Below are 13,117 nucleotides of genomic sequence, written 5' to 3'. Positions count from 1 at the left end.
TATTGTTTATTTATTGTGATATTTTCATTTCAATTAGTTTGAGAATTTTGGTTATGTTTCGTTAAAAAAATTTATTTTATAAACTCTTTTAGGTGATGAACAACGTTTCAGTAAATTATGCAAGTTTATTGTCTGGCTATATGTATGAAAGCACGTGACATCCTTAACTTTAGAGAATGTGGTGTTACATAATGGTATCAGATCCAGGTTGAGAGATTTTGCAGACTTTTGAGAAAGCAATAGTATTTTATTAATTCTAGGAAAAGGTCATCTAGGATGCTCCTGGCCCACTCGAGGGTTATTGGGATATTTCAAATTAAGATAGGATGCTTTTAAGCTCACAATTGATAGCACTCTGATGTTGTTATTGTTCTCATAATTATTGTTATTATTATTATTATCTTTATCAAAATACTAGGTTATGCTTATTATGATATTGTACCTCATAACGTGGTTGCCCTAGAAACAATTCTAGATCTAGCCAGAATGATAACCCTGAGGCTCTTATTGCAGCAATGACCCAATATTTCTAATCTATGGTTAGTGGTCAGTTTACTTCACTTAGAGCCCCGCAAGTTGGGTGTACTTTGGAATAGTTCTTTCGTCAGCATTCCTTACCTTTGATGGTAGGACAAATGCTATGGATGTAGATAGTGGGATTGAACGTTTGGAATAGATCTTTGAGGCACTTTTCTGCACAGACAAACAAAAGGTGAGTTATAAAACTTAGAACTTAACAGACCTCTTAAACAAATGCTGGAAGTCAACACGTGCTCTTCTACAAATGGAGCTAGAGGAAGGAGTCCCAATCACTTTAAAGAGGTCTTTTTGGATAGCTTCTTTCCGTAGACTCTTCTGGAATCTAGAGCTTGCCAGTTTATTGATCTTACGCAGGGAACAATGACGATAAATCAATATGCCACCAAATTCATGGAGCTGTCCCATTTTGCCAGTTACTTAGTTCTAGATGAGGAAAAGAAAGTAGAAAAGTTTGAGCATGGACTGGATCACAGGATTAAAGAGTGTATACATGCTTTCAGGATTTGTAAATTCTCTAAACTGGTTAACCAGGCTGCCATTGTTGAAGAAGATATTCAGGAAAGTATTGAATATAACAATTAGAGTAGACGCCAGCAACAGTTGCAACAACTCCAATATGCCTTGAATAGGAACAAAAAGCCTCACCATGAGAATTGCCAAGGATCAACATCCAAATAACAAACTTACCCTATATGTCAAACATGTGGGAAAAGACATTTAGGGAAATGCTTGTATGGTCAGAAATCATGCTTCAAGTGTGGGAAGCCAAATCATTTAGCTCGCGACTGCCCCATAAAGAAACCTGTGATGCCAAGAAGGAGAGGGGAACCGAGGATGATGGCTCCAACTAGAGTATTTTCTTTTACCCTCGACAATGCTGCAACGTCAAATGAAGTCATTACAGGTACTTTTGTCAAAACCCCAAGGAAAGTGGCCATGAGCCACATCTCGACATTGCCCTTGACGTGCCAAGACAACCCACTGATATTGTTATTAACATGCCAGGACAGCCCATTGACATTGTTAGTGACATACCAAGGCAACCCCTCAACACTGTTGCTGACATGCTAGGACAACCCCATTGACACGCCCAAGGCAGCCCGCCAACAGCATGCCTTGGCTCCAGCCTAGACATGCCTATGACAGCCCCTAACACCCAGTAGGCATGCCATTGCCCTAGCCATGACATGCTCTTGACAGCCCATGGCTTGGCCATTAGCACGCCAGGGCCATGTCAGGACATGCCCCAGCACCCACAGCAGCAGCCTAGTGAGGTTAGTGGCATGCCTCAGTAGGCATGCCATCTAGCGCAAGGCACCAACTCGTGCCATGCAGACCAACGCCCAGGCCACCTGCCTAGGCCATGGGGATCACCGCCAAAGCCACATGCCTGGGCCATATAGGTCAACGCCACGACCATATTCTTGGGCCATGCAGTGCAGTGCACGACACCAAACATTCCCATCAGCAGCCATGTAGGCATGGTCATCAGTAGCAACGCCCAGGCCACCTACCTGGGCCATGAGGAGCCGATGCACACCACCAACTATGCCAACCATCAGAATCGCCCAGGCCATCTACTTGGGCCATGAACCGACCATGCCTAGCCGTGGGCCATTGCACACCTCGGGCCATCTTGGCCAATGTAAGACTAGACTTATTTTATTATTTCCACTTTGTAATCTCTATATATAGGACCCCTTAGTCATTTCTTTTACATTCTTTGAAAATTTCCTTAGAGGATGGCTACATTGTTCTTGAGATCATTTTTAGTGCTTATGCATTTGGGCTACTTGGGTGCAATCCATGAACCCCAAGGAGAGGATCATCACCTTGAAATACGTGAATATGTATGATTCATTTTATCTAATATATGAGAAGTTTCATTTCAACATTGTGCAATTTGTGAAGTGGTGTTGAGTTGTTTATCATTGTGTTCATTCATAATTCTTGAGTGTTCATCAATTTTCCATTGTGTTCATCTATTTTCTTGCATAATCCAATCTCCCAAACACACTACACGCCTACCACATTGTCATCCCATACTTTCCATAATCGGCATTACCATAAATTGCCTTCTTCCAATCCCCCATTGACCATAGCCGAAAGCCCTACTTGCCATATAAGGATTCCTAAACTTTATGAATCCTAATTCCCTTCCATAACCATATCGCTTATCCCTTTTGCCAACTGGTCATACCTTCCATATATAATTCCTACATTCTAAGAATCCTCCTAGAATCATTCTATTAATAATTTAATCATCATCCTTTTACCCTAGCCGAAACCTACCACTCCTAAATTGCCTTCTACAATTTAGGAAACCCTCTTCCACCATCCAACCCTAGCCTTACTTTGCATCCAAACCCTAATTCCAACTCAAGTGGCGTGTCGCCAACTCCAAGAACAAGCAACAAGCCGTGCCTCATAAATCCAAGTTCACAAGTTCATCACTTAGATCACCCTTCTCATCATCATACACTATTCCATTACTAAACACCAAACCTCCACTAACCTAGAGACACATCATTGCCACGTTTTGTTCAAGGCCAAGCAAGAGGGTTGGCATATTTGGTCATCACAAGGAGAATCAAGGTGAGAGAAACATAGTGTTTTTGGACTAGACTAAGGTCCCTAACAACTTTCCCTTCTTCGATATCTGATGTGTATAGATGACACGACCACACATTGTTCTGATCTTCACATTTTAAGTCGTCATGACATTCATATAGGTACATTATTGTTATTTTCACATCATGCCTCTATTCTATTTAATTTTGTTGCTACGCATTCACTTATTTCAAATCACTTTGCACTATTGATTGAGAAGACACCCGAGCCTCTAAAACCTAGAATGTTTGTTGCTATGCCCTTGGGGGAGCATATCATTTGTGATTTTGTGCTAGTGGGATGTCCAATAGTGATTCACGGGAGGACTCTTCCAACGGACTTAATCATATTCAATATGTTTGGATTTAACGTAATTCTATGAATGGATTGGCTATCCCAAAATCGTGAATTAGTAGATTTTTTTAATAAGAGAGTGGTCTTCAAATCCATGGATGGGGATGAGTTCAATTTTCAGGCATCATAAAAGGTATCCCCTCCACTGGTTATCTCAACAATGTACGCCACCCGATTGTTGAGACAAGGTTGCACATGATTTTATAGTGAGTTTGATTTCACCACCACCAGAGGAACTCAGGGTAGAGAATATAGAAGTAGTCAGAGAGTTCAAAGATGTATTTTCAGAAGACCTTCGAGGGTTATCTCCCAATAAAGAAGTGGAGTTCATGATAGACCTCACCCCAGAACCGCTCCTATATCCAAGGCACCATATCACATGGCTCCAATTGAGTTAAAGGAGCTCAAGGACAAGTTACATAAATTATTGGAGAAAGGCTTCAAGTGTTTGCTAGGCGTCAAATGTAGAGGCTAAGCCTAAGACTTGAGTCATGGCTTCTTTCGTAAGATATGAAAAAATAAGCTAAGGATAAGTTGATCAGTTTGATGCCAAAGAAGATTCTGAGAATTTGGGATGGATTTATTATTGCCATCAAGAACAATGGATGATGGACCAAGGAGAGAACCATCAACAAACATTATTGACGAGTGAGAAGATGAAGAAATTGACTCTTCCAAAGCAAATAATTGGTGGAGCTGAGTGTGATGGTTAGCATATGAACCATCATGTTAAAGGGCAAGGGAGTGAAGGAAGGCTAGGAATCCATGAGAAGAAAAGAAAAGGAAGTGGATGTGAGTCCTAGGTATTCTATGATACCATGAGAAGATTTGCAAACCTTATTGTGTGTAGAAGAGTAATGAGACAAGAGATGAAATTCTCTTAAGAATACATTGGTTGCAGGGTTTGTGCACTATATATATTATATGTTGTACAGATTACAATCAAGAGTCTACATGACCAAAGATTCTAAAAGGACCAAAAAGGCATATACAATATTATTGATTTCCTTCTTTATCAGCCTTGCTGCTAGGGGTGAAATCGGTCCGACCTGTGGGTGATTATTCTACCAGATCGGATCGGTAACTATCAGTCCTGCCCAATTATTATTTTTTTAAAATTTCTTTCTTCTTTTTTTTTTTCAAATAAATTAATTAAAAAAATTATTTAAATTACTAAATTAAAATTAAGTGAATTATTAATGTAGATTTTGTAACTAACTCATTAAAAAATATTTTATATGGTCAATGATAATAAATTAGATGAAAATTACATCATTAACTTATATATATTGTATAAAAATAACATATTAAATTATTAAAAATATTTTTAAAAAATATATAGGAGTTTGGTCCATTCGGTCAGGTCCGGTCCTGGCCGGTCCAAAATTTATAGGGCCCGGGACTAAACTGAATGTTCTCGGTCCACAATTTATTAGACCGAGATGGACTAGTTCAAAGTTTGGTCCGATCAAATCGATTTTTCCGGTCCGGACCGACCAACTTACACTCCTACTTGCTACATTGACTTGAAGATTCTTTACGTGACTTGCTGAATGCATGTGTCCAAATAAGAGGAACTATCCTTAACAATCCTACACAACATGCTATGTAATCATAATGGTGGTAAGACTTTTTCTACATATTTTATTATGGAGTAATACTAGATATAATTTTAGGTTATACAAAACTTACGCAATCCCTTTAAAAAAAAAGTGAAGTCCACCGTAAGAAAGTGAATTTTATCATATGGGTGGCGATGCAACAATGTTCGGCGCAAATCTTTGCAATCAGATCGAACTTAAATCCATATCTAGCGGGAATTGCAATTTTGTTGATTTCAAAAATGATCTGAAGCAACTCCAAAGCACATAATCACTACAAGAAAAATGGCATTTTGCGACCAATTTATAGCGGCGAAAAGACTATTAGCAACCAAAATTGATCGCTAATAGTCTTTTCGCCGAATGTTGAAGTAACTTAATTAGGTCAAGACAAATTTGAAGACTAGTTTGACACAGGTTGACAATTATTATAGAAAGCTAAAAGCATCCAACGTAGGAATGTTATGCACCATGTGAAACCCCCTTAGTTGCGGGAAAAAGCAAAGCAGGCCATACCTATATTTGATTGTTTTAGTAAATTGGGTTTTTTCTGCAAACAAGCTGATAGAAAATCGCACCAACACTCCAGAGATTTGCCTGCTTAATTATTCAGTTCAATGTTAATGTGAAGAACATGAACTAATTCATGTATACTTGACTAATGAAAAGAGTGAAAGTCACCTTTGCATTGTGCATACTTTGACGTTGCATGAAAAAGAGATTTGTATAAAAAAGAACAAAAAAGAACCGAGCAAAAGCCTTTTGATTTGGTCAATGGGTCACTCCAATTCGAGGGAAAAAAGAGAAGAAGGCTTGTGGGTTTAAAAAATCTTAGGCAAATGCATTTTGAATACTTCTACTTGCAAGTCAGTGTGGAAAATATATATCGTACTCTAAATCATTGAGTAACAGATATAGAACTTGATTTACAAGAAATATAAGTTTTAAATTTCTCTTGGAAGAAGTGTAAGCGGTGTGGAGGGAGTGTTCCCTACATTGACTTATTAATAAAAAATTTCATCCTTTTTATTTGTTCTATATTTTGTATTTAAAATTATTATATTGACACATTGTATTCTATAAGACTATAACTATTGTTGATTGTCAAATAGTAATCTCTATCATACTCAACAGTTAAGATTCATGTACGTATAAATGTCGTACTGTTTATCATCTTATTATAGGTTAGACTTGGATGAATTGTCATATGGGGAAGTTTAGGTTTAAACATGCATAAATCTTATACTAAGAAAGTTTATACATAGAAGTGACTTAATGAAATAATTTAGATTTAATTTAAAATAAAAAAGAGTTTTACTATCTAATAGATCATATTAATTAACCCCCTGCGTGTAAACTTTTTTGTGTAAAACTTGCTTATAATTAGGGTTCGATTGGATAGTAAGATGAACTGAGATAATTTTAAATGAAAGTTGAAGAAAATATTATTAGAATATTATTTTTTAATATTATTATTATTTTAAAATTTGAAAAAATTAAATTGAGATTTAAAATGATTGAATTGTTTATTATATTTGATATTGAAACTTGAAAAATTGTAATGATGAGATTAGATGAGACACTTTATGAATCCAAATGATCTGTAAGCATTTCTCTTGTCATACTTGTTAGTTCCAAGGTGTATTATATTAACTTTAATTGTTTGAAATGAAAAATACAGAACTTCTAATTATTTAAGGGTGAAAACTTTGTTTCACTTGAAAGTATTTTTTGTATTTATTCCTGTCACAAAGTGTTATTTATTAATTTTAAAAAGACACTTTATCATGTCTGGGTGGTGTAGTTGGTTATCACGCTAGTCTCACACACTAGAGGTCCCCGGTTCGAACCCGGGCTCAGACATTCTTAACGTTGTTATTTTCAACTATCTTTTACTTTACCCCACAAAGGGCAATCGTATCCATTTTCGATCCTTCAACGCTCAAATTACTGCTTCGTATCACCATCTTCCAACCTCGATTCCTTCTCAGGCTGTCATTTCTCTTTACCTCGTACTTGTAAGGTTTTTCCTTTTAGGGCTTCGCAGCAGAATCCCCGAGACAGCCATGGATTGGGGCAACGTTACAGCGGAGGATCTGGTCGACGCCCTCCGCGAGGTCGAGTGGTCGGCTCCACCGCGCCCTCTCTCCGAATTCTTCTCCAGATTCACCTTCCCCCGATCTTACGCCAAATGGAATAGCCGCCTTAAATGCAATCTCTACTAGTACGGTTCCTTTTCTCTCTGCTATTATCGTATTCTTTCTTGCCTGAGCTATCGTGTTTTACTGATTTATTTTGCGAAATTTGCTTGTCAATTGAACCCGCTTGGATTTTAATAGCCATCTTCTATGGTCGATGAGTATGAATTGAAAATTTTATCGTATCCTGTTTGTTCCAGTGTTTTGGCTCCTGCAAAATAATACATAACTGAATTAGGGCAAATAGTTGTATAACGCCCGTAAAGGTATTATTATCTCTCATCATTTCTATATTCATTTAAGATAGAATATGCTATTAAGGAAATAGGAGCTGCTAGCGCTTTATTTTGCAGTACTGCGATTGTAAAAGTGTTTGAACCATGCACTTCAAGCCCTATATCTCCCTGTTTTGTTCCTGTAGAGTGAATAGGCGACTCAACTAAGCTCTGTTGGTATGTCCGGCTCAGTGTATGGCTTCGGTTATGGTAGATTACAAATAATGTAATGATGTGTATTTGTTTTACTAATTTTTATCTTCAATATATTAATTTGTTATCTTCAAACGAAAAATATGTTTGCAGCTATCGAACCAACTACTTCATTATGATAATATTCATTCTTGGTAAGTGAACAGGACTTTGTTGTCTTCTTCCTGTGGTATAAATATGTGAACTGTGTTTCTTTTATTAATATCTTACCTATGAATTTTAGGATTGGGTTTTCTTCGGAGGCCACTTGCTCTTGTAGCTGCTTGTCTGACAGCACTTAGCATTGCTTTTCTGAATGATAGGTAAGCCATTGAACATAAGTGTTTGCGGGGTGGTTGTGTGAGTTGCACTTGTCTCAATTGGCAATGGGGTTTTTGTAGTTGGAATTGATTTTTTCATTAAGAATACTTTGAATAGTCATTTTCCACCCTCTTGAGGTGTTGTAAGCATATATTTCACAATATGAGTTCTTTCTTTTATATTATCATTACCCATGTTCATCTGTTTGTAAACCCCTACGGGTTGGCTCAAGTGGTAAAGGTCTTGGGCTTGAGTGTATGCTCCCCCCAAGTTTAAGGTTTGAATCACTTCGGGTACAAACAATCGCTATGGGCCATTGGACTGGGGGGTTTTCCTCTTAAATTACCCGAGGTGCACTTGCGGGAAACTTCTTGTCGAGGGCTTGTGCACCCCAAGATTAGTTGGGATGCTGTTCATGGACACCCGGTGCCAATAAAAAAAAAAAAAAAAGTTTCATCCGTTTGTAAAAGTCTTTTTAACATTTTGAAGTTTTAGGTTATAAGTAACATTAGCTAGATTTTAAATAATTTAGGTTGCAGTGAGCTACTGCTGCTTGAGTCCATATAGATCAAAGACACTCAGCAGTAAGAAGTGGGTGTACTATCTGTCATATGTTCCTCTTGATCTTGGAGGTACTGGGAGTATGCTTCTGTGCCTATAATAAGTAAAACTTCCAATCATTATTATTTTACGTTAGTAGATATTACAACCATGCATATATGGACACTCATGCATGCTCACCCAGAAAGTCTGCGCTTGAAATTTCATAAAGCAATTACCATATGGATTTTGGTAGAGTTTCAATTAATCCAGTGAGAAGTTTCTATAGTGTGTGCTGATGTATATATGGTTGGAGAAAGTGGTTTTTGTAAAGATCTGAACAGATCTTAAAAAGAAGTAATTGATCCATATTGATCAGCTTTTCTTTCTATGTACTTCATAATGCCACACAAGAAAGTACTTTCCTAAATAAAAAAGAATGTCACATGAGAGAGAAAGTAGCTTGACTTGGTTGCCGCTATTGTCAAGATGATTCTTGATTGATCCTAATCTATTTTTTCAATTTATTTTCTGCCGTACTCTCCATGGATGAGGGGAGGTTATATCATATTTTATTTTTATATTGGTCCCAATGACAGTAAAATAAGATGATCATTTTATGAAGCACAGATAGTCATGCTTGGGATTTTTTTCTTTATACGTTGGTACTGTTGTGATTATATAATTCCTTATTGAATGGATAATGATAGGCTTTCTACTTTCTACCACCCTTTTACTACTTCATAGTGTATTTGAAATTTTTATTTTACTATTATTTTATTTTAAGTAATTTTTTAACAACCTTAATCATTAAGAAAAAAATTTAAAAAAATATACAACTTTACTAATAGTCATTTCCTTAACCATTAAGTAAAAGAAAATAATAAAAAAAACTAAAAAAAAAAATAAAGAGAGTAGTAAAGGACTGGTAGGAAGTAGTAAGCCTATCATTATCCATTGGTAATAATCATGTTAGTTTTCCCATTTATGTATGCTAAGGATTATTTCTGCAGCTTTGCAGGTACTTTTAGTGAGAAGGTAACAAGAACAGTAAGGCAATTCTCGCCACACTTAGCTGCAAAGATGAGGCCTGCTCTTACGTAAGTGTGTTAGCCTATTATGTGCTTGCAAGTTTTTCAGAAATGTTGCTTTAATAATTCTTTGTTGTTGGCAGGCCTGTTATTCGTGGACGTCCATCAGCTAAAAGAGCAATATATATTTGTGGTCGGCCTCGTTGGGTGTTTGTTTTGATATTCTCTACTGGTATTTTAATTCTGAAAATCATTTTTTTCCCTGTATAGCTTGAGAGGAGTATAAATGTTACTTGATTCTCCTTCTTTATAACTTATATAAATGTTTACTTAATCTCCTTGTCTATTTTTGTAGTGAGTTTCTTCCTCTGGTTTGTTTCCTGTGGTCTCTTAATGGTCCTATGGGCTCTTGCCATTGGACTTCTTGGTATGTTATGTGCTAGATCTCACCTGGCTTTTTCCTTCATGGTGTATGTATGTTGTTAACTCTCTCTCTCTCTCTCTCTCTCTCTCTCTCTCAGCCACCATCCTGCATGCAAGTTTTAGAACACCTAATTTGAAAGCACGTTTGAACACATTCCGTGAGGAATTTCGTGCGGTTTGGCGCAATTATAGTGAGCTGTAGCTTACATGGAGTTTGTAGAATGTTGGTAAGCATTTGCTGACCTTTATTTATGGTTCAATTCTTACCATATACCGTTATTTCTACGATGATTTTCATTTCCTTAATTCCAGTTAAGCCTTTCTAGTTTTTGGCAGAGGTTTTCTAATTTAAAATGTTTGGATTTAATTGAATCCAAGATAATATTTTCATTTACAAGTTATGAGTAATTGATGTGTAGCTTAAAATGTGTCAGGGCCCAATATTTTCCGAGGCACTGTGCACGCATAAGTGAAATTAGGGGTGATTCTTGTATTATTGTCAAATGCTTGTCTATCTGTCATCCAAAAAAAAAAAGAAAGGTCTTGCTTCGATGCTGTTCTGGCATTCTTTTGCTTTCATGTAAAACACCTGAGGTGTGAAATTGGATATAATTGTATCCCTTTAGCACGTGGTCTTACAGCCGATTGGATGTGACATCAATTATTTGGGCTTGTGATATCATGTGTTTATATTGCAATTACTATGTTACAGCGCCAGGTTTTGTATTTAACCTCGTCAATAGTTTGACATGCTAATGTTGGCGATGGGACGTTTGAATACAATCCCAATGTAGGTTAATGCTTGCACTGATTAAATGGGTCATGCGTAAACTTGCTTTCTGGCATCAGTATTACGAAAGCTTGAGTTTTCACAATTCATTGCTTTTCTATTCAGGGGATTGTTTTGATTCTGAAGGTCATTCAAGTTGTCATTTTTTATTTGGGATCAGCTACTGCCACTTTGGGTATAAAATAATACCACTTCGCTGGACTGGGGTTCGTAGGGGAAAACTGCTGATATATACAGATCACCAAGTTGTATATTAACTGGAACTAAAATTTCTGTAGCAGACTGTTTCAATTTCTTACTTGGTATGTAGAAGAAACCATGGAGCATTAGAATGCAGAGAGCGCAGATGTTCTAGGGATACCTGGGCACGCGGTAAATGCCCACCCTAGTTTGTGATAGAATTTAATCTTTGGTTAATAGAAATTAGTAGTAAAAGTTGCCTGTATGGGAATGGTGAGGTTTTTCTGTTTTGAGTTTTCCTTGATCATTTTGTTAATTGGTTTATATTGTCGATAGATTCTGTTTCCATTTTATTATGAAGAATGTAATCAATCCAGAAAAAAGGTGTCATATGGACACTATCATTGGAGCTTGTGCATGGGAGGGAAGTAAAGGTTTTGGTGAGATTGAAATCGAGAGGCAATACCCAGGAAAAGAGAGCCATATCTAGACTTGCCTCGATTTCTAACCTTTCAGTTTTCATCGAGTTTGGATAAAACTCCTCCTGTTGAAGGGCATCGGGTATTTATTTTAAGTTGGGAGGGGCTTGCTATCATTGTTAAAATGTGGTGTGTGGAGGTTGTGGCTTTTTTAATTATTGTATTGATTGGAAAGAAGGAACTGGAATAAAAGATAATATCCCTAGAAGCTTTTGTGGATTTCTCTCTCATTGCATAGGTTTCGAGATTTCGTTGACGTGAGGAATGGATGGATAAATTCTCTTTACGCGTGGTGATCTCATGAAATAGCTTTTCAATGAATGCAAGAGGCTTCCGTAGAACCTGTCACTCATCTGGTTTACTAGCGGTTTTGCGAACCCTTTCCTTGTATGGAGAAGTTGAAGTTGACTCAACGAGTTAAATTTTCTTTTCCCTTTTGCGTTTGCATCGATTATGATTCAAATCTTTCCCACAATTGCCCTGCCCTCGTTATTGATTGATTATACTCACGGCTCAATAATAACTGAATGTTATTAATATTGGAGATAATATCAAATTAAAATGATTAATTATGAAAATTAAAATCAAGATAATATCAAATTAAAGAATATTATCTCATCACTTAAAATAATAATTCTCATTATATGAGGAATCTCAATCCACAATGTCAATGATGGTAAAATCAAAAGCGTAATTCGTATATTAAAAATTCTAACTGTAGTCACTTTTGCATATTCTGTTATGCATTTTATTGATGTCATTGGTTGTGTATTTAAAAAAAATTAATGCAACTAATCACATCAGTGAAATGCGCAGGGCGTACGTAAAAGTGACTATATAGCATTACTTCAGTTGGACATTTCTGTATACATTATACAATATCTATGAAATTCACAGGTTGGCCTATGTTGTTTCGTCATCTTTCAAGCTCAACTCAAATGTACCATCTCTCTCTCTCTCTCTCTCTCTCTCTCTCTCTCTCTCTTCCCACAAGAGGATCAGCATCGATTGTTTTCCTCTTTTTTCTCCTAAAAGAGGAGATACCATTAATTAATTCCAGGGTAGATGATTTAGCCTCAGCTCTACAATATGACTAGAAGAAGAAAAAGAAGTAAACCTTGTTATTTGGTGCCTTGAGACGAGGAGGGGAGGCCTGGCTGTCAAATAAAAAAAAAAAAAAAGCGCTTCATTCACAGTTAGGTCGAGCTCTCTCTAGCGAAAGTATAAATAAAGATGGAGCAATATTACTATGGGAAGTGGGCACAAGCTTCGGCCTCCGCGGTGGGCTTCATGCTGCTGTTGCTTCTCGTGTGTTGTTGTCTCAGCACCAAACCTCGCCAACTTGCCAATCTAAGCAGCAAAATTGACGGTTGCGGTTGTGATGGTGGCCATGCTTGAGTTCAATGATGATATTGGCCATGATCTCTAACTTCCTTGTTGGAAAACTTTGGTCTTTTTTTGTTTTTGTTTTATTTCAATGTTGGCTAAGCCAATTTGCTAGTTGCTATGAATTTATTTGATCAAGCATATAAAATTAATCGGTCTTAATTTCTTGTAATTATATGGGATATCATTATTTTATT

The 13,117-nt window shown here is 36.8% G+C and overlaps 1 protein-coding gene and 1 non-coding gene across 4 annotated transcripts; both read left to right on the top strand.

Annotated features, from left to right (window-relative positions):
- The first annotated feature begins 6,894 nt into the window (after positions 1 to 6,894).
- Positions 6,895 to 6,968, top strand: TRNAV-CAC. Its single transcript has one exon. It is a non-coding gene; the product is annotated as a tRNA-Val (tRNA).
- Positions 6,969 to 6,990: 22 nt separating this feature from the next.
- LOC122279959 (PRA1 family protein A1-like) lies at positions 6,991 to 11,320 on the top strand. 3 transcript variants are annotated; one of them, XR_006229698.1, is made up of 9 exons: positions 6,991 to 7,329; positions 7,885 to 7,925; positions 8,015 to 8,093; positions 9,645 to 9,731; positions 9,806 to 9,894; positions 10,018 to 10,089; positions 10,184 to 10,312; positions 10,798 to 10,875; positions 10,981 to 11,320. XR_006229698.1 is itself a non-coding variant. In XM_043090879.1 (8 exons), exons 1-7 carry the CDS (start codon positions 7,172 to 7,174, stop codon positions 10,285 to 10,287), a joined length of 630 nt encoding a protein of 209 aa, XP_042946813.1. In that variant the 5' UTR covers positions 6,991 to 7,171; the 3' UTR covers positions 10,288 to 10,312; positions 10,520 to 10,783. The 3 variants fall into 3 exon arrangements, 2 of the variants coding, with proteins under 2 accessions (XP_042946813.1, XP_042946812.1); XM_043090879.1 differs by lacking the exons at positions 10,798 to 10,875; positions 10,981 to 11,320 and adding an exon at positions 10,520 to 10,783; XM_043090878.1 differs by lacking the exon at positions 10,798 to 10,875 and having other exon boundaries at positions 6,994 to 7,329.
- Positions 11,321 to 13,117: the final 1,797 nt, after the last annotated feature.

Source organism: Carya illinoinensis, chromosome 10 (genome assembly GCF_018687715.1).
Source record: "Carya illinoinensis cultivar Pawnee chromosome 10, C.illinoinensisPawnee_v1, whole genome shotgun sequence".
NCBI lineage: Eukaryota > Viridiplantae > Streptophyta > Magnoliopsida > Fagales > Juglandaceae > Carya > Carya illinoinensis.
This window is presented reverse-complemented; position numbering and strand designations above follow the sequence as displayed.

Bases quoted from the DNA above. Each gene is read 5' to 3' on its own strand.
- LOC122279959 (XM_043090878.1), top strand. From the start codon at position 7,172: ATGGATTGGGGCAACGTTACAGCGGAGGATCTGGTCGACGCCCTCCGC. The intron at 9,895-10,017 runs GTATTTTAATTC...CTATTTTTGTAG, and splicing joins TGTTTTGATATTCTCTACTG to TGAGTTTCTTCCTCTGGTTT. The intron at 10,090-10,183 runs GTATGTTATGTG...TCTCTCTCTCAG, and splicing joins TCTTGCCATTGGACTTCTTG to CCACCATCCTGCATGCAAGT.